Source organism: Cyrtonyx montezumae, unplaced genomic scaffold, assembly GCF_038088225.1.
Source record: "Cyrtonyx montezumae isolate F1298 unplaced genomic scaffold, pur_monq_1.0 scaffold_10, whole genome shotgun sequence".
NCBI classification, from domain to species: domain Eukaryota; kingdom Metazoa; phylum Chordata; class Aves; order Galliformes; family Odontophoridae; genus Cyrtonyx; species Cyrtonyx montezumae.
Window position 1 is genome coordinate 39,752,400 of NW_027071826.1, and position 22,473 is coordinate 39,774,872.

General features: G+C 36.5%; 1 protein-coding gene across 1 annotated transcript in view; it reads right to left on the reverse strand.

Annotated features, from left to right (window-relative positions):
- PDHX (pyruvate dehydrogenase complex component X) overlaps positions 1-22,418 on the reverse strand; it is a 35,966-nt gene extending 13,548 nt beyond the window's left edge. The window contains exons 1-7 of the mRNA XM_065754991.1: positions 22,270-22,418; positions 14,218-14,301; positions 10,163-10,263; positions 6,127-6,326; positions 4,779-4,877; positions 1,245-1,428; positions 454-601 (exon numbers count right to left, since the gene is read on the reverse strand). Of these exons, the coding sequence (XP_065611063.1) occupies positions 454-601; positions 1,245-1,428; positions 4,779-4,877; positions 6,127-6,326; positions 10,163-10,263; positions 14,218-14,301; positions 22,270-22,408 (955 nt within the window). The 5' untranslated portion in view covers positions 22,409-22,418. The remainder of the gene's footprint in view (positions 1-453; positions 602-1,244; positions 1,429-4,778; positions 4,878-6,126; positions 6,327-10,162; positions 10,264-14,217; positions 14,302-22,269) is intronic.
- Positions 22,419-22,473: the final 55 nt, after the last annotated feature.

Genomic DNA, 22,473 nt, shown 5'->3' on the forward strand with positions numbered 1-22,473 from the left:
TTTTTTTCAGTAAATTCAGTGAACAAGCCAGCAAAAGTAAAAGTTTTATAACAACGTACCTGAAAGAATAGCACAAGTGTATTTTAATTTGAAGCTTCCTCTTCTGTCTTACACAGATAATTTGAGTTTTAATAGTAAAGAAGCTAAATATTGCTGCATCTTGATGGAATGAAACAAAAATATACTGGACAATATATAGTCCTCTGCAGCTACCTACTACAAAGAATTATGTTTCCTGGCAGAGAAATAGCTGTTTTTCTGCACCTTGACAAGTTACCCAATTTCAAAAATCACATAAGCTCAAGTCTGATATACAGGATACCAAAAAAGATTATTTGAATATAAAATGTTCTGTCCATACAAAAATCTGCACTTTCTGGGAACAATATGATGTAAACAAGACAAAGTACACATTATTACCACATGGTATAGAATATTAGTTTAATCACTAACCTTTGGCTAATTCACTTCTTAATTTCAAAACAGCATCAATGCCACAGTCAGCAGAAGCATAAGCATGAGGTATAGTGGTTTTAGATTCTGTTAATCTCTTCGCAATAACTCTTCGGATGTTGCTAGCTGGTATTTCTGTGAATGTGCCCTGAAAGAAATCATGTGCTACTGCTAAATAACAAGAAAGGAAATGTACATTCCCCTTTGCTGCAACAAAACACCAGCTTCGACACACTTTGAGCACTACCTAGAGATCAGATACACATTCCAACTACTGAAAGTAATACAGTTAAGATCAAAGAGTTCTAATCTATTCCACTCAATTTGGATTAACAGTATAGAAGTAATCCTATTCATTTTTCAAGAAGTCTATTGGATTATGTTCAAATATCCATGCTTGAATTCTCAGGTAGGGTATATAGACACTCACCTTCCAGACCTTACATATTGCTCAGAATATTCAAATAATGAAGCATTTCCTCAGCAAGCTACTACTTTTTCAGTTCCCAGAGCAGACACTTCAGTTTTCACTGCAAATTTTCCTTCTTACTCTTCTCTCTCCCTCCAAATAAATTAAGTAATATTTTAACACAAACATTTTCTCACCTTATTCATAAAAGCAAGGTTTTTTTTTTTTGTTTGTTTTGGTTTTTTTAAGAAATTGATTGAAATATCAATGAAAACAGGAAGAAAGATTTATTTCTCTAGTTCTGGAAATTTAATATCGTTACCTCCACAGCAGTGGCAATATTTACCTCTTACAACACTGAGGACTTAAAAAGAAATATTACCGGTGCTGCAGGCTGTCCTGGCATGGAAACTGGTGGAACTATTGGCCTTGGATAAGCAGAAGCCACAGCTGTTGCTGGCAAAACAGAAGGCACTGCAGTAGGCTGAGGAGTAGCTGGAGAAACCACAGGTTTCAGTTCACTGGGTGTACCCTTCTGCTTCCCTTGCAGAAGTTTAAGAGCATCCCTGGTGATTAAACACAATGAAACACCGACAAAGAAGAAACAACTTCAAACATCCCCAAAGCATTAATACTCCATCACAAATTCTAACTGATTAGCAACCTTCCTTTGTGCATTCACATTTCTATTGTCAAATCCAAAGTTCAGCACTCCCGTTAATAAAAGGGCTTTGAATATGCTGTAACAGAAGCAATATGCATCAGAGAAACAAAATTAATGATCACTGTCAATGTACAAGCCAACTTGGGAACTGGACTGACATTTTTCGTAATTAAGGCAGAGTACACTGCTCATGCTATAAAGCCTTAAAGAACACAACCCAGCGATTTCATCTATTATTTTGGTGACCACTTCAACTAAATATAAATTAATTACTTGTAGAAGGTTTCTAATGCTACTTTACAAATAGTGCTCATGTACACAAAGATTTACTGCAAACTGGCAGAAAAAAATCTAACAAATCTAAAAATCAGACTACTTACAACCTTGAAGAGGCTTCTAAGCCACAGCTACCTAACAAAAATGTTTCCTAATTTTACTGATTACTGCTTAAGTGAGAATCTACTCTTGAATAAGCATTAATAGTTTATACGGTATTACATTTTTGTAAAGGGACAAAATCTTAGAACCTCAGAACAACACTGAAGAGCTTGTATTTTTTTCACAATATGCCACTCTGGAGTCAAGAATTAAAAACTGAAATGCTCTGTTTTCTATACAGTATCTATTTACTCCTTGGTATTCTGCTTCAATTTATTCTTTTAGCCCCAATAGATACTTCAACTAATACTTGAAAAAAAAAAAAAGAAAAAAAAGGTAGAGATCAGGATGTAAATTCAATGCAAAAGTTGTCCCTTCTTTTCTCAAATTTACAAACTACCTAAAACTTGTTTTTAAGATATTTGTTTAGGATTTCACATAACTTCTACAAGAAGGGAGAATAAATTAAATTTCACCAAATGAAAATCCTCCTCCATCATTACAACTTCACACACACAAAAAAAAACCTGCATGACAATGTAACTTTTCTACTTAACATACTAGAAGCTAACAAATGTTACTCAAAAGTTTTAACTTGGCAAACATAACAGAGACCATCTGCTCATTATATCATCCCCGTATTACACAGAATAAAGCTTCAATAACTTTTTATGTATTCAAAATGAAGGAAATGCTTTGAAATTACTTCCATGTATTATGCAAATGAAATAAAAAAAACAGATGGTCCTACCTTTCGTAACCAAGTGAAAATGCTTTAATAATTTTGGTGGCTGCTAGTGCATTAACTGAAAACTTGATTGTGAAAATTGAGCTTATTTTTAGACTAGAATATACACTTGAGAATTTTTGAAACTCATGTGCAAGTCTGAGATACACATTACTCAACTGATTATGAAAAACTGGCACAGCAATCTTTTATGACTGTCGTGGGTTCAAGATTTAGAACCCAAATATAAGAGTTTGAGGAGCATATCAATTAAACAGATTTCTGCACAATGTCCAAGAGATGTTTCATTAGAACTGCAAAGAAAAGAAAAGTCCTATCCCTTTCTAGCTACTCTATAAAATGCCTATCTAAACAGGAGAACAGAATGATGAGGGAGAAGTAACAAAGACTACTCACGTTTAACAGAAGTTGAATTAATTTCTCTTCAAAGACAGAAGATTGTTAACAGAAAACAAAATATTATCAAACAAAAGCATCCATCTACCAGGTGAAGATATTATGACAGAAAAAGCTATCTTGTGAAACAAGCTACTGCTGATAAAAGTAGATTTTACACCACATTGAAACTAAAGATAGAAAGGTGGTAGAAAAGAATTCTGCTTGCCCACATAACTCACTATTTTCCTTTGTTTCTGGTAATCCAATAAGCTCTGTTCAAGACGGAAACCCAACTTTTGAAAGTGAAAACTGAACATGCAACACTACCTCAAAGAATCAATCACCAGTTTTCTTGGGAAGAAGACTATGAATCACTCAGCTAAAAGGTACAGCATGTATTTTAACAGGGATCTCAAGTTAACAAAAGTATTTCCTTGAATATCTGTAGCAGCTGTCTACAAAAATCTGCAAGCAAATTATTTCAAAGAATAACAGCAAAGCCTGCAGGCACCTGAAAGATTAACACCATTTCAAAGTAATGGTTAAAAAATAGAAAAAAAATCAGGCTGCATTTAAGAAATATTTTCAGTCAAATCTCTTTTTATTATTATTACTATTTATTATTTGTTTATTTTTACAGAAGAGCAATGTTTTGAAACAAAAAAAAAAGATTTTGTTTGCAAGCAGTTTTCATAGCTACAGAAATACCTCTGCTACATCTCCATGACAACTAGGGAATGTTAATTAGGTGGTTCAAACTCCTAGAGGGTTCCCACCTGCCAAAGACTACTAATGCACCATAGAATACCATAATGAAGAAAACTTCTCTGATAATTTGTTGCTGTTACACAGAATATTCTATCCACTCAAACCTCTATTTTAATCCAACTCAGCCAAAGGCAATAGGAAAAAGTTTTGAAAAAGGGACAGTTTCACTACCTGCTCATCTGAATTAACTTCAAAGTTACAGTAACCTAGTTGTCTTTGTCTGGAAACAGTATAACAGCAGCTTTCAAGCTCTGTGAAAGTGAAGGAAGACATCTGCTGAAAGTAACAATTTCACTTAAGGAAAAAAAAAAGTACTGTGCCAAAAGCTCTTCTCTCTAGTTCCTCACACACTAATGCAAAGAAAACACAATTTCAAGGTTAAGAATTCTGGATCTACCACAGTAGGTTTTTATATGAGCTCCTGACTCTAAGAGATGAATATCAACCATCAGCTCAGAATATTCAAAAAGAAGATTAAGGACGATTAAATAGGAGCTCGATTGCAGCAAACGTTCCTTAAGCCAAAGACAGGCATTACACATGCACAGACACACAAAAGAAAAAACTATAACTCTGGATTCCATACTATTGCATTTCATTACTGATCCCAGTTTGATAAAAGAAAAATGAAACTAAATTCTGACAGATTTCACGGCTGAACTTCAATGAAGGAAGCAAAAGATCTGAATAAAAGAAAAGGAACTAAAGAAAACAGTCCAGAGTTTTGTTTTGGCTCAGACTGTACTGCTGAGTAATAAAATACTTCACATCCACAACAGTAGCTAACAGCCTATGTGTTGAGAGCCAGTTGTTAAGGTGAGCTGTAGGAAATGGGACAGCAGAATCCATACAGCCCCAATGGGATATAAAGGCAAAAAAAAATTTTCTTTTAAGTTTAAGGCTTTTTTGAAGCATCTCTTCATATATTCTCACTATCTGCTTGATAGTCTTTTTTTAAATTCAACTAGACAGCTACATACTCTTTAGTGAAGATTCCTCGAGGCCCAGAAGGTATAATACTGCTTGGATCTAGGCCGTGTGTCTCCACAATGTTGCGAGCTGCAGGACTTAAACGAAGCCTAAAGAAGTGGGGAGAAAAAAAGTCAACTATTTAAACAGTAATGTTTACTTATTTACCATATATCAAGAGAAACTACATAACATACGCTGTATTTGAGAAGCAATAACTGGGGGAAGAAAGCAGTTCTGTGAAAAGGCTGTACTGCTAATAAATCAGAATGTGCCCTTTCACAAAGCCTTAATGTAAGGCTGAATTTAAAAACATAATGACTTGAACCAAAATAAAGACCCGATGCAATGCTATAATGTGATGGAAAGTATTGCAATTAACAGTGGGGTGGCAAAGTATTTGGCTGCAGCAAATGAGTGCAAATGCAGCAAATGCAGACTCAGAAACAAAGGAAAAGAGCTGTTTAACTTCAGAAGGCCTCAGGTAGGCAGGGATCTCCAGCAAGAAATGCCCACACCTCTACTGACCACCCTTAGATGAGGTCTGGGAAGGGGTGGATCCTGGCTTCACCCTTTCCAGTCACTCAAGTGCATTGCATACACCTGAGCTCCCCTGAGACAGCTCTGCCCTCCCACCAGGTGCTCGATCTCTGGTTCAGGCCATGAGTTAGCATTTCCACTATACCATAAAACTCATCTCCAAATTTTCTACCTTCATCAGTTACACAATACACTGGAAAAGGAAGATGAGTGCAGACCCAAATACATTCTTCAAGATCAGTTCATAACAAAATAAAAAAAATGAGTTTCAGGAACAAAAGACTTGCTCATCTCTGCCACTTCTAACAAAGAGTAAGCTCATGGTCTTGAGTTTTTCATATTCTGACATTATGAAAATGAAAACAATTATTTTCCACTGCCAAAAAGTATAAGAACTTAGAATGTTTGGAATGGGTCTTCTTTTGTTGTTGCTTTTTCTTTCTTAAAAAAGGAAGAAAAAAGGAAACAGGAAGGAAGTTAAATGTAAACTGTCCATCTGATGCGTAGGCATTGTTCACTTCATATGTGAACAAAACTTCTTCCTCATCTAAGCTTATATTATATCATAAAGCAATTATGTATCAGAATAAAAGCACATGCATAGAAGGTACTCTAATAAAGCTATGTTGGCTGAATTTACCTTCTGGGCTTACAAGCAGAGAAATGTTCCAAGCAAGCAAGTTTTATTACATCACATATCCTGACGTATACTCTTAAATAACAGCTTAATATCAAATAAGAAAGGTCTAAAGATTCTTTATGGTTCAGCTTTACTGATCTAAATAAAAGTTCGATTTCATAATGGACATAAAAACTCACTGCGATCTTCCAGGTGGATGTTCCACTTTAGGAGGGGCTGAAACTGAAGGACCTGCAGAAGTTGAGGTAACAGCAGCTGCTGGTGACACCACAGAAGATGGATCATCAGCTGGTACTTCAACTTGCTTCCAGTCCTGTCCTTCTTCTACAAGCAGACCAATTAGGGAGCCCAAGCGTACATTTTTGCTTCCTTCTTCTACCTAAATTTAAGGCAATGAGAACATTAAGTTAAATATTGCATTGTCTAGACTCATGACTAAAAAGGATAATTGTGAAAATTTCAGGCACATTAATGACAGTTCTTCAGGAAAATATATCCTGTTTTATTCCTGCTATTAATAAAAAAAGACTCATGACTGTAATTAACTACAGCTGCTATTACAAGGTAAAAGAGAAATATTAACTAACACACCCAAATCTCGTACATCTAAAGTTAGCACTAAGAAGTTAAAGTGCAGAACTCACAGACTACAGAGTAGTTCTAAGAAAAAAGCCACATAAGCTACTGGAAATGGATGTGGCTCTTTGGGAAGAGAGCCTGAAGATTTTGCTAGACATGTACAGCAATGTATCTTGAGATTACTATGATGTATCTGATGGTGGTACTTTTACAAAACAACCAACCAACCAACTTGTAAATGCAGAAGCTAAAAAACAGAAGACAAAGTCCTCAAAGCCTCTCTTTCCTTCTTTTTTGAAGAACACAATGTTTGCTTTATGCTAACATCCACCACTAAAATACATGTAAGTGATACCAATTAACAAGTCCAACCACAAAGGAAATGCTGGCACTAACGTGGTAGGTAATTCACTATTATAAAAAACATCCAAACAGAATCATGCAGGAAGAATAGAAAATAATTAGACTGAATAAGTCCCATCTGTTCTAGATGCTCCTATAAAGTTAAAAGGTGTATCTGTACCAGTCAAAATAGCTCTTTGATGCTTTTGCAGATGAAACCATGGCTACTACGTTAACTTAAGAACCTAATGAAAGGCTGCACAATACAATACTCCTATGATCTTTGGAAAAGATGACCAAGTACAACTTTCCAGGTCCTCAAAATTAACATTTCTAGGGCATCAATAACAGATACCAAAGCCCATTGGAACCAAAAGGTAGTTTCATAGAACTCTGACTACATTTGGGCTGGTACAGTCGATCTCCAAACAAAGGAAAGACATGTTCATTCTCTGGCATAAAGCCACACTGCAGAAACACTTGCCTCAAATGGACCTTGTATGTATCTGCACTGCTGATGACTTTTTGTAAGCAATTTGCATTTTCTAGCAAACATTTGAGAAGCCTAATCTAAAACTGAAACAAAATAATGACGTACCTGATAAGGTATCATATTGTTCTTAGCAGATAAAATCAAGTTTCCTAGAAACTTAAACACTAATAAAATAGAATGCTGTAAAACTGTAAAGGCTGTTCCAGGCAGAAGCAAATACTAGGACAACACTGCTGCTCAGATGCATTCTGTTAACAGAGGTAGTGCATCTGATTTCACAAGATTACCTGCTCCTCTACCCAGAAAGACCAACACTAAATCTAAGAAGGAACAGCAAATCCAGTCTCATCTATATTCTCATAAAACATTCCACATTTATAGCTTTGCCAGTACACTTCTTCTCCCTCCATGAACAGTAGGTAAATAATTCTTTAAGAGTAATTATTACATGAGAAGAAAAAAAGAACAATAAAGCCAACCCTAAGACTTAGATCAGTACTTCCGGTTCTGATCTCCTGATACATTTTCTTCATTAGTATTTTGAAATGCTTTACTTGAGAGAAGAAATTATGCATCAAGATTTGATCACATTTTATTTTTATTGAGATTAGTTTAAAGGACCCCAAGATAACAGAATGCCAAACAAGAATAATGGTGAACACCTTTGTCTGTGGCTGAAAGATCCTATCACAGGAAGGTCTGTCGATAAGCAGATATCTATAATTGGCAGTACTACCACCACTCATAATCAAATAAAATGTCAGTTTGAAGTAACTGCAAACACAACCTGAGTCACTGAAGCCCAAAAACTGGGAAAAACAAAAGAAGAAAAACACTAAACATAGAAAATACAAAAACTATATACTCTAATAATTTTGCATCACTACCACATTTAGCACTGAACAAGACATTTAAAAAATTATGCTTGTCAGCCTAATATTCAGACATTTGATGTCAAATGTAAGATTCATAGCAATGGCAACAAAGGTGTTCCACAAGTTCATAACATTTCTCATATGAATATATAACATTTTACAACAATTAATCAGGGTGGGTTTTTTTTGCATGTCTTAATTTCTTTACAAAAAATGTCCATGTGAAATAGAGAGGAGCTCTATTTCAAGAAGCAGCCTACATATGGTACTTGAATAGACAAATAAGGATTAGGATATGCTTATGGTACATAAATCTTTATTGCAATTTTGATAACAGAGTGCTTTAAGAATACTATGAGACCATGAAAAAATTCAACAGGGATGGCTGACCATTCAGTAACATAACACATTTCCTAGTTAGTCTTTGTTTATAAGCCAGTGTTACTCAAGCATTCAAAGCCATCAGTGCTCATCACACCAAGCCCATTGCACTTTTTCCTCATGTTCACTACTCTTCAAGATAAACAATTAGATGAAAACTCCAGCATTCCATATTTTCCAATGCAAGCTTCCAGCCCAGACAACTGCAGAGTTTGTGTTTTTAACAGTAGGTGTTTAAAAATACTTTGAAAGCATAAGAACAAATCCATACCACCTTTGCATATCAGGACTGGAAGAGACAGAAAAAAAAATGTTAACTTTTTACCTCCTGGATTTTTTAATCATGTCCTGTACATTTTCAAAATTCACAACACCAGAAAAACCCCTCCACATATGACTCAATGAACCTTGGAGCCTATTATGTAGAAAGACCGAAAGAAAAGTTGCTTTGGGGTACCCCTATTACTCTGTACTCACAACCAAGAAGGCTCCAAAAAACCCTAACTTTGCTGACAAATAAACAAAGCACAGGTGAGCCACAACAGGGTGAAATAGTTAGAGGAGATAACTTCAGTAGTATGGATGAGTAATCTCTGAGCTGGTGCCACTGCAGCACAGTGGCAAGCAAGGTGGACAGAACTTATTCTAGTTCAAGTTTTACACAGAGTAGTTTCAGTTAATAGCAGTTCTCACTCAGGTCATGAATGAGCATGGATATTAAATACAATTCTTTAAAACAATTATTCATTCTCCATTTTCAGTCCAAATGTAGCTATTCTAGGCAAAAAGTCAGTGCCAATTTAAGAATTAATTCTGCTGAAAGAATAATCACTTTTCTGGTTACAATCTAAAATTTTCATCCACTCATTTAAGTATTAATACCATTTTATACTGAGAAAAATGTGATCATTAATGGATAGATTCAGAGAAAAAAGGAATATATGCAAATGCAGCTGTTTTATTCTTAGTCTGCTTTATTCTTAAACTATAGATACTTGCAGCACACAGTCAAGAAAAGCAAGTGTTAGGGATGGTTGAATTAACTTAATCTAATGATTAATCTTTGAAGGTGAAAAACAGCATTTGTTTCTCTTTATTCAGTTATCAACAATGGACTCAATTAACAGATTACTGAATTACAGCTGGCATGAAACAACAAACCTTCTGCCTTGTTTAAGGATATGTGTTAACTTCAGCTAGTTTGATAACTCAGATGTACTAGACATTTTTAATTTCCCATTAACTACATCGTATCTTAAACTTTCAAGATACTCTTTGGAAGGACAGACTTTTTCATATGAAGCCATATTTGATTCTTGTACTAACGTTGTTATGCCTTTGAGACATTATTCCCCATTCCATTTATTATCAAGATTTGAAAAACTTATGAAAACACTAATAAAACTTTTTATGCAGCTTACAAACCATTATCCCTTTAAACAGATGCTACAAAACTAAAATAATGTATTTTTTCCCTCACTAGGGATGCAAATAAGTGCATTGAGAGAAAAGATAACATCCTACTCTGATAGACTGAATCCCTACCAGTATTTTTGCCAGTATGCCATCATCACTCGATTCCATGGTAACCACAGCTTTGTCCGTTTCAATTTCACACAGTGCATCTCCAGCATTCACCATTTCACCTGCAAAATATAATAGAACATAATAATGCATGATCTTAATTTCCTTTCTTATATCTTTAACTATTTAAGAGAGACACTTAAGGATACAATACAGCCCTTTTACATTGTTAAACATATTCTACAGCTAGTAGATTCCCATCATGATCTGTCATATTGTGCTGTTCATTTTCATATACAAACACTAAGACTCAGAAGCAGAAACAACAGCAGAACACTAACATATTTATTAAATTCCAAATAGCAAAATTTGTAGTAGGTATTCCAGGACAAAGTACACACACAGTAAAAATTGTCTGTACAAAACCACTGATAAGCAGCAGAACCACAAATGCAATCTTCAGCCTTCTCTATTAATTGCTAGTCAAAGTAAGACATTTACAGTTTTTAAGACCGTGATCACAGGCAGCAGTGCTTTTAACTAAGTATCACAGTTCCACAGCTTGTACATACACTATCAAAACTTCGAGCTTCAACCTCTTTGGAAAGCATATCTGCCGGCTTGCTTTTTCAATCTCTTTCACAGTTAAAAAAAAGTCTTTAAAGAAAAAAAACTTGCTTTGTGAGATACAAACATGCACAAACGTTAAAAATTCCTCTTACTACATTACAGAAATGTAAGCAGGATAATTTTGAAGTATACTCCTTCCCTGCAATACCTGTATCTGCTGACAGACAGTAGAAGTTATTATTATCTGAATTCCTTAAGCACATTGATACTGACCTCGTGGAATACTTTAAAAACAAAACTACACTGAAAGAAGTTTAAGGTAATTGAAGGCTTTGGTCTCCAACCAAATATGGCGGTTTTCCTTGCAGAATACTGAAAAATGGGGACAATACACAGACGTCTAACATAAGATTACATTTCTTTTAACAACAACAACAAAAAAAACCAAACGATTTTGGTATTTCCTCAGTAGCAGAAATGCTGCACCTATATTATCTAAACATTTAATTTCTGCTGTCACTTTGATATTAAGCATTAGGAAAATTATTGTACAGGTTGTAACCTACACTGTAAAGCTTATTGCATTACTTAATAAATATCTACATTTAAGTAGAAATTCTGAATTAGATTAAAAGAAAAATGAAGTATTATATTACCTTCATGATCTCTGCAGTAGCAAGTAACAGAGACATTCAAATCTCAATTAATTACATAGTTTCAGAATTCATAAACAATCTTGTTATAGAACTTGGCAGGGGAGGTCACAAAGTAGTAGCTGTTTATTTAATTTAATAACCTAATTGCTGCACTGCACTTTGCAATAACTAGAGCATAAACAGTCCACAACAGGAAGCCAAACTTCCAGGCTTGATATCAGTGACTTAATCCCACTGGATTATTAATTCAAGTGCCCTATATATCAGGCCATTAGGTAAGCACCTCATAGATGTTAAGAAATCAAATTGTTGAGCAAATTCCATACCCTATGTAGCTAAGAAAGGAGCTGAACACCCTACCTGCTTGCTTATTCTCTTCTTGCAACCTGCAATCAGTATGAAAATGGTTCTACACCACTGAGAAGATATCTCACTATTGCAGATTGCTTAGCACTAACTCTAACAGCCCAAGCAAGCCAAAACAAATATCACACATTTGTCCCTTAGAATGTAACTACCAACTTGGGTACGTGAGGTTGTTCATAGAAAGCTAAGGACTCTCTTACACAGGGAAGGCAAGAGGAAAAGTCTGCAAGGAAATGGGTAAACCACTTTTCCAATTTTTTGGGTTTGTCTTCCTTTCCCCTTTTCCAGTAAACATTACAGCAGTGGACACAGATTTGGAAGGCAATTGATCAAATGTGAATTTAATCAAGAACACTTCGTAGTAGACCTCCAAATCTCAAGGGTTTCAGTGACTTGCTGTAGTAGAAACCAATCATAGTTATTTCCAATAGAGAGTGCAAAATGTGACAGCTCCAAAACAGTACCCACTTTGATGTCAATTATAGATCAGCTTTCCCAGTAGGGATGATGGGGATGAACAGCTTTGGAAAACATACCCTTGTTTTCATGTTTTTGAATGAGAAAGTTATTGCAACAGTAGTTGCCTTAACAGTAGCTAGCCCTCTGAGATTATGTACAATATGCTTAAAAAATCTTTTTATTTTCACCTTTAAAAGCAAAAACCTTAAATGAATCGTTTCTTACAGCTGAACTGAATGATTAGTACTTCTACTGAAAGTGACTTGCCCTCTAGGAAATCCTTTCAGTAGCCTGAACTCTCCATTCATTTACTAGCACACAAGTATCCAAATCACAAGATACAAACTGCATTCTTTGAAGTACTCTCTGCAAAATAAATCAAATCTGACTGAGCACAGAAGTCCCTGGAGGTGGTTTCTCAGAAGACGACCAAGTTACACTGCACATGGAAACTGCTAGTACTGCTGCCTGTTCTGTTTCCTGACTAGAGTAAGAAGGCTTTCTTCTCCAGGGCTGTTAATCTATTATCTTTCATCAACATTAAATTAATACATAATAAATAAAATTTTTAAGATACACAGTTTTTAAAAGAAGGACTTAATTACCCACCAGACTTTATATGAAACTGCATGAACAATGAGGAGAAAATAGTAATGTTGTCAATTAAGTTCAGTATTTTTCTTCCTGCTCTACTGAAATCATCTACCCATGCTGTGAAAGTGTAAAATGAAAACATTTGATACTTAAAGAGCAAATAAATAAATAAATAAATTCAACTAGTATTCTACCGGCCCCTGCCGTTAAAACCGGGAAATACACTTCATATGCAATCACCTTTCTTCGGTCAATTGCTTTTAAATATATATATTTTTCTGGATACGAGGTTATCAAACATTTATATTCAATAATGCTGCAACATATGGGTAGTCAACTCACTGAAGGATCACATAGCTATGAGAATTCTTGCAGATGCAATAAAATGTAATAAGCATTAAATTACTGTTTATTTTTTTCCCTTGACTTCATTCTTTAATGTCATTATTATGCTCCTTGCCCAGGCTGGCAGAAGAAAAAAAGTTCAGCTGCATATCAGTGCCAATAGATAGATATTAACAAGATGATACCCTTTACTTGATTTTGATCTTGTTTCTAAATGACAATCCTAAAATAGCTTATCTCAAAGACAAACCACCGATCAAGATTTCATTTTAGTTAAAACACTTTTCTTCCTCACTTGCATGTAGCGGGAAGCCTGTGGAAAAAAATCACTGTATGGCTGTTGAATTCTAAGACCAATTTATGAGGAAAACCATTCATTTTTTTCCTCATGGATAAACTGTCAGATTCTTCTAGTTTGTTCTGCAGAACTTCTTACTAGTAAAAGTCATGTCCATTACAAGAAGTCCTCTGAGCTGCAAAGTTGCTATCTTTCCCCATCCCAAAATATTCAAAGCAGATACAAGCAAAGTACTTAGGTAATTTAGGGATGAAAGCCTTACCTATACTTCAAAGATAAGCAAAAAGAAAGAACTCATTTATCCAGGTAGAACAATCAAAATGCAGACTTAGATCAATAACTTGTGTCTGATATTTAGAAAGCAAGTCCTAAAGAACAACTATAAAAATAACCTGTATCTTTTAAGGTGTTTTATCACCCACCAAAATAACAAAACAGAGACCACTCCCCAGACTCAAACATTCTCAGATTTATGAAGTAACTGTTAAACACGACACTAGGAATTAAAACCAATCAAGCCAAAAAAAAAAAAAAAAAAAACTCTTACCCTGGAACAATCTAATATAAAATGATCAAGATGAGGTCAAAGCAATTTTACGGAATACAAAATGAAGAAAAAAAATATTTAAAGCCAACATTGTAAAGTGAGGTGCTGTTCAAAAAGAAAGCATCAATGTAACAAATATTTTGCTTCAAAATACTGAGATACAACCTGAAACAATGATCTTATCCTTACAGAACATATAGCTGAAGAATTGCAACTGAGGACATGGAAAATGGTGTCTTACCTTCTTTCTTCAACCATTTCACGATGTTTCCTTCTTCCATTGTAGGAGAAAGCGCAGGCATGAGAACTTTAATTGCAGGTGTACCTATAAATAAGAACATTGTAATCTAGACTTGATAGTTTCAAGTACAAACGAGACTTAAAGCACATGAACCTGAAAGACAGCTGAACAAAATGTTACCAGTAAGACAATGCTCTTTCTCTAAAGCTTATAATGCTTGTATATACTTTAAATGCACTCCCAAGAACACCAAAGAAAACAAAATGAACTACAGAATCTGTTACATAGAGAATGGCCAACCTAAGAATGAAACCATATAGACAGTTAGCGAACTGAATTCTGTCCTCAGTAAAAATATGATACAGACACTATGTCTGTATAAAGTTACACGTGCTTAAGCTTTGAAGCAATTAGTGTTTAATGCAAGCTTCCCCTTCACAACGAAGACAGTGCATTATGAAAAATACACAAACGAAAACTTCAGATTTCAGTCTAACCTACTGAAAAATGCTTTGGTGAACAGAAGTAAAGCAGTTGTAGAACGTTCATCCAACAGAAGTGGAAAAAAGAATGAAATGTAAAGCTTGCTTAGAGCTCAAACTTGACACATTGTGTGTAAAATGAAAAAGCAATCATAAAATACAAACATCCACAAGAATAATAAGCAGCTATCCACAAAGCTGTGTCTTCTTCCCCACTGAAATGCCACAAAATAAAGAAGCTGAGGCACCTAATATCTCCCACCTCTTGAGTATCAAAGACAAATGATATGTACTAAGCCAAACCCTAATTTCTTTGTTTTGTGTGTTTCCACATGTAGCCCTGCATATTCTTCATTCTGCTACTGTCAGAGTTCCTCTGAGCAAAACCTTGGCTAAAATACTGTGCTACAGCCTCTCATTCACACCAGGAACACATCAAAGGACTGAGAAACTGTGTACATTAACAGACCAATCCTCTACATCACAAGAAACTGAAGGAAAGGTACTTCATAGTTCCCTGCTAATGAACACTGATCAAAAAATTCCTTGGTGATATCTACCAGATTTTCTTCCAAGTTACATAGCAAAATCATGAACACATGAATACAGTACCTATCAAGTGTCTTCTGGTCAGTTTCAGATTATTCATCTATCCTCAGACTTCATCACAGACATAAGCATGAGGACAGAGTAGTGAAACTGCAAGAAACTTATCTAGCCAACTTGTAGATTGATTTCTGACTCCTAAACAAAGGCTAGATACTTATAATTAGCACCACTGCCTTAATGCTAAACTGCAACATTAAAACTGCCAAGACAAAACACGTAATCTCATTCTCCCGAAGTTCAAAAGTTAAAGAAATGGGAATTTAGAGTCTACTATGTGCTCCTCTTCTTTAATGTAGGTTGTGGAATTCTTTCCAGATGACAGATTAAAGCATACCTCTTAAACTAATTAAGTTCTCATAACCCTAGTACTCCAGACAATGATGATCCACCTCCTCCACCAATAATCTGTTCCAGTGTTTATTTAACCTTTTTGCTAAGAAACCCTATCTACTTCACAAACTGAAATTGCCTAACTTCAAATTTAACTGCTTGTATCTAAGATAACTGTTAAAAAGCTTGAAAGATTTCTCATTACAGAGATGTTTCTAATGGTTAAGCATCTATATACATGGACCAGGTAAATTCTTAGCCTTTTCCTGCCATGATGCCACCATTTCTAGATACAGCTTGCCAACAGCTCACTGCAACATGCAGTTGGCTGGATCAGCTCAGTACACCCTACGCAGAGAGAAGTGGCACTGCGCAGTGCCCAGCTGTGTGCCACATATGTGGGATTCTTCAGAGCACAGAGCTCCATGAGACAGCACATTCCTTGGCTGCATGGCACGCTGCCTCTCCTATCATTTGATCCAGGGCACCAGAGGAGAATTCTGACACATGGCTTGTAATACACAGATAATAGCATTCTGATCTTTTAAGGACAGTTACAAGACCAAACAAATACAAGTCCTTAAGCACAATTTTGTGTAGCTTTCAGTATCTATCAATTTAAGGCTCATTTTTGAATTATTTTATCTGAATCTGTATTCAGTTAAATCACAAAAATAAACAGGAGAGGAACACTCTATAAAAAGGCAAGAACCAATTCTGCTTCATATTGCTTTTTCTTTGTACCCAGTCAGCAGCTTTAAGGTTTATCATAAGTAAGAAGCAGCAATATACCTCTCTCACATCCTGTCTCGCTTAGAGTAAGCAGAACAACTTTAAAAACTTAGCAAGTATCCCACTTTTTTTTCATTATTGAGAATAAAAAGGACAATGAAATGAATTCAGAGGGTTTTAAGACAAGAAGTCAGAGCAAAAATGCTTTTCATCCTTACTTCTATGTCCTAAGAACTACTCTGATTAAGATCTCAGAGAAGACAGAGATAGAAGGGAAACTTCAATTAATACAGAATGTTTTAAGGGAATTAGAATTATCCACCCTTTTTCTGTAATTAATGTTAACATGCCTAATAAAGCTGCCCTTGACTATCTCATTGCTATAGGACTGCAAAAGAACCAATTACTACACTTGTAAAAAGTATTAAACCGTAAATATTTCAGAGGCTAGTAAAGAAATAACAGTTTTTTCCCACTATTTCTGGATACAAAGGATTTTTAATGCAAATTTGAAACACTGCAGCAATCATCTCATAATGTCAGCAACCATCAATGACCTGACCACTTTAAAATGCACCAAGAGCAGAAGGTGAGCTATTTATTCCACAAAGTCCCCAGGACATCACCACAATTAGGGTCACACTGCCTGTAACACTTGAGCTGCAAAAATGAGCCCAGAGCATATGTAGGTGATTTGTGTTTCCACAAGACCGCATGAAGAAATATGCATACTTGTTTCAACCTACTATTCCCCAGTTGATTTTCCTTTCACAAATCAGCCCTAGAAATTGATCTGTTCTTTCCATTGTACATAAATGCTTGTCCGTTTAGCATTATTAATTATTATAATGATTAGAAATGTATCCAAACAACGTTCTGAGTAACAGTGGTAATTATCAACTGAATTACCTCTAAGGATTTTGTTTTTAAAATTTATTTTTGTAATCGCTCATATTGGATCAATACTCAAAAGAAAACAATAAATAAAAAGCACTAAGAATGTATGCTATTCATTGAACACCTGTGTTCATATTTTGTCTAGTTTTACTCAAGTAATGTATGCTATGCTAAAACACAAGTATGAAAAGTAAATAAATGCTCTGTTTCATTTACCAAACTTCTTGACAAGTCAACTTGGACAACCAAATAAACCACAAATAATTTTGTGGCCATATCCCACAAAACTCTAGGATCACCTGGAACTGGTGAGCATACTTGAAATAAGAAAGCGCTTTGTCTTCCTAATGAGATTTAAAAAGTATTTTAAAACATGGTGGCTCAGGTGCTTCAGTTTAGTAGCCCATTCCCCAAAATATACTTTATCCCACTGCATAAATACAAAGCTGGGTAACAAATCTGGGATACTGTAACGTTTTTCCTTTCACGTAACAAGCAGCTACCACAAATCACAGTCTCTTCTGATCAAGTTAGAAGACAAGATTCAGTAGCAAGCACATGTGATACATCAGAAAAATAATCAGGAGACAAAGGAGAAGAAAGAATCCAAAAATCAAGGCATGCACCAAAATTGGAAGTTAAAAAATATATATATATCTGAAAATTGGAAACTCATTTCCCATATTGTTGTTCCCAACTGCAATAATGGTAACTGCAATAGAGGAGCAGCACTCAACCTGACTATAGAAGGTATACAACTGCTTTTAATTAACGGAAATAAACACATCACAACTCTACAATCATATTTAGGAACTGTAAGAACTGGTGCTTACTTGTTGATTTAAATAGCTGCCAAGGTATACAACATAAAGCAATTAACTATTTAGAAATACATTACAAGCTTCTATCTGCACCAAGGTAGTTGATCAGAAAAATGTGCACAAAACCTAAAAAAGCAGAGAATTGATTAGATTTTATCTATACACTAGACAATTCTATGCATTCTTGCATGAATATTTTTAATAGGGACGAGGAACCAGGTTAAACAAGCAGTTTAAAAGTTGCAGTGATTACTCACTAACACACTAGTCACTGATCTTTCAATTGTTTCTGTGTAACAATAAAAAGGTTAACAATATTATCAGAGCAAAATGCTGTCCTCAGCTATAATCATACTGTCACTGCAGACAAATGCTATCCAACAGCAAAGCATTTCTCTCCTTTCCCTCTATTCCTCTTTATTCGTTTATTTTTAAACTCACATCACCAGTGAAACTTACAATCAGTTGCTAGGTTGTTCCTGCTGGCCTATTCACCTTAATAAAACCATTCTAGTTGTTTTCAGATGTCTGGATGCCAGATATGACCAACAAGTTCATTGAAAAAGTCTTCCCACAGAAAACATACATAAACACTGTTGTGGTGTTTCACAGCTATGAAATTAAAGTGGCTTTTTTTGTGTGTGAAAGCACATGCTTTTTTCACCTACACTATATCACAATCACTAAGGTTGGAAAAGACCTCTGAGATCATCTAGTCCAACCCTCAAAAGTTTTGCAGGGCAGTGAATCCACTACATTTCAAATGATGCCAATTTAAGGAAAACTTACTAGCTTAACCTTGCATGACTTCCCCTTGTTCTATGAGAACTTTAACTTAATAACAACCCACAAGACACTTGAACAGCTTCTTTCACATTTCTGTCCCACTTATTCATACTATCAGCAGTACTAATATGACGCTATCAGTTATCCAGATTAGAGAATGGGTTTCACTGGTAGCTAATCTGATCACGAGAAATGCACCATTTCATTCATGACAGCTCCCTGACTTGACTCATCACACAGCCATATAAACAACACTAACACCCAAAATGTGCTGCAGAAAGGATAGGACTTATTCATTAAAAAAACTGCTAACTATAAATGAAGTACTTATGCAAAAGAAATGAAAAAGGAGGTGCTCTTCAACTCCTTTTTCTCCACTTGTTCCTCATCCTCCAGCTTCACTAAACAAACCATTCCTTCTGAATTCACTTAAGGCTGGAAAAGACAGAAACTGTTTTCCTTTCTTTTGTCTCAAAGTTTGCTTCGTAAGGCCTTTTCTGGTGACAGGACTCTGACTGATAACTGCCGGTTATCTGGATGGGTGTTATGGTGCCATTGTCTCTGCTTATGGTTGTAAAGATAAGCAGAAATAGGTGCAAATAGTCTTTTCCGAGGGAGTACGGCTTGGAGAAGCTGACCACCACAGAGACAATGCTCCTGCATGGCAATGAAGGCAACATCCGCTGCTGGCTTATCTGTTGGGCCAGACATGACACACAAACTCCTGAGAAATGGGGGATAAAAGGCCTTCACTGAACTAAGGATTTTGGAGAAGAACTCCCGAAGAGACTTAGGACGGACCCCGAGGCCTGCTTGCTGCCATCTCCCATCCCCCACAGTGACCTGACAAGTTCCTGAGATCAACGGACCTACTACGAACCTCGCTGGACCCACGGTGGTGATTATATCTCTCTTGCTTTCTGCCAAGTCTCCATGCTTTTCATCTCTTTTCTATCGCACACCTTCCCCATATCCCTAAGCAACTAGTATATGTAATAAACTGGTTGGGCTAACATTTGACCCGTTGTGTCTTAATCTCGCCATCGGGTATACATATACATATAAAGAACCTCGTCTCCCTCCTTTATATTGGAGCGTGACAAAGGCTTGTGTACGTAGAGACATCTATGTTCACAGAAAGGTTCAGAAGTGCTGCAATTAAGAGACTTGCTCTTCCAAGGGCAAGGTAAATGAGATACAGAGACACAAAAACAGAAAGTACCTACAAGAATGGTTGCCCTTCAAAGCTATTTTAGTCACATTTTAATTAGATGTCAAAACAGGCTGAAGTGTGGCTCTTTAAAAACATCAATCTTACAGTGAAGAAGTCCCTTCAACAATTATTTTTTTCCGTTTTAAAATAAATAAATGTGTTACTAAAAAGAATCACTGCATTCATTTGTGTTAATTGCACTGCATAGTCCAGTCCTTATAAGCATTCTGGAAAGTAAATTTGTTGCTCTTTCATAATGGGGGAGCAAGAAGTTCTGACGATTCACACGATCTATTAAAGGGAAGTGAAGCTCACTCAGTTAAGAAAATTTAGAATACATGAAACAATCCACTAATTTTACTGCCAACAACTTGTGTTGTTATCAACCAATTATCTGAGTTTAAAAAAGCTTAGAAAATGAACAATATTTTTTTCCCCACGTAAAAAATAGCTGCTGTTTTAAAGACAATTCTCTACACAGCCAAGCATACAATTCTTAAAACATATCACCAAGAAAAGTGTCGATTATAAGGATGAGATTTCTGCCTCCTCTTTCCACATTGAACAGATTCAAAGCTTGTTTACATTGTGTACCAAAAAAAATGAAGAGCAGAGAGTAGACCTCTGTAATAGGCTAATGACTACAATCTGAGTGCTGTCACACTGCCTCTTGTTTGACTTCCTTTGTTATGGAAACAGCTACAGCTTTGTCAAAACAAAATAAATAAAACCTGTGATGAGATGAGAACAAACCCTTCAACACGTGTCACTGGTGAGATATTTTGTAAGTCCCCAGGCAATACCCTTTGGTTAGAAGAGATTGTGTAAGACTTGCTACAATTCTGACAGCAATGATCAGACTAAAAAGGTTAAAAAAATGTCATAGTTCATTCTTTTTTATTTCCGTCTATGAAGAAAGACCATCAATACCTTGTCTCCCTAGCTTACTACACAGCTCCACAAGGTTACCAGAATGTCAACTACCTCTTGAAACCTCAGTGTAACATACACCAAATTGCAACTACTACTAAGCAGACCTTCGTGCTTTGTCTACATACAGACGCAGCTAGAATTTCACATATCCCCTTCTATGGGGACGCACAATGTGATTAAGAAGATAAAATTCAGCAACACTGTTCAAACCACTGGGACGTACTGCACCTGCATGTCTGCAAGCTGGAAAACAGGGTGTCACAATGTATCACAGTTCTTCAATAAACTATCAGACTTGAATCATGACACTAAGCGGACTCATTACTTCTCCATTTCCAACAGACACTTTGTGTCATGCTCCCAAGGGAACTTAAGTGGTACTAACTAAAAATAAACAAACAAGCAGTCACATCTTCGGTTCCACTACAACCTCCCCAGCCTAACCCTCAAAATACTTTTTTTTCCTTGTTTGTTTTTTGTTTGTATCTGTGAATTTGGGTCTTGGCATATTCTGTAGCTGTGGATGTTAATCTTACCATCCCAGATACCATACAAACATAGAAAAACATATACGGTCTCCTAAAGGAATAAGAAAATATTATCTAAAGTAATTCATACACTTGCAGTCTGCTGAATCTGAATGAGCACAGGTTTTTCAAAGAAAATTGAAGAACTGAAGGTGTGTCCTTTATAGAACATGACACCAAACTAGCAGAGAAAGTCAGCACAGCAGTTCTCACCTGGCTGAGAAGCCAAGAAGACATTGCTGAAATTAAGTTCAACATTTCAGTGCTAAACCCTACATTTGGCTCTTTAACTTGCACAAAATGTTTGAGACACAACCTCACACTTCAGGGAGTAAGAGAAATTAACGTGTAAGAACAAGTAGTGAGAAAACTGAAGAGAAAAACTAAAGCATCAAGAGAACCGAGGAACTACACAGACTACCAGAATTAATATTTAATGAACAACGGGCTTTGGGCCAAATATAGGAGCAACACTGCCAAAAAGCAGCGTGCTTTGGACCTCCAGAGACCTCTAGCAGCACCCACCTCCACGGCTCCCATTCACGGGACGCAACTGCTCCACTCCCCCTCGATTCACCTGCAGGGCCACGCAGCCCCACACACCGGCCGGTAGCACTGGGCGCTCACAGCCCATACCCACACAGCTCCAGCCCACCAAGGCTCCGTGCCACCGCTATCCTCGCACAGCAAAGACAGCAGGCCAGCCGCAGCCCGGCACTCACCCAGCAGCTCGTGGGTGCCGTGCAGGAGCCTCCAGCCTCCCCGGGCGGGCAGGCCCAGCCCAGCGCCCGGCACCGGCCGCGCTCCTCGCAGCAGCCTCAACACCCCGGCGCCGCCGCTCCGCCACCAGGAGGCCGCCATCTTGCCTGGCCCTCGCTGCCGACGCGGGGCTGCCTCTCGCGCTGCCTGAACGCAAAAAGCCCCGC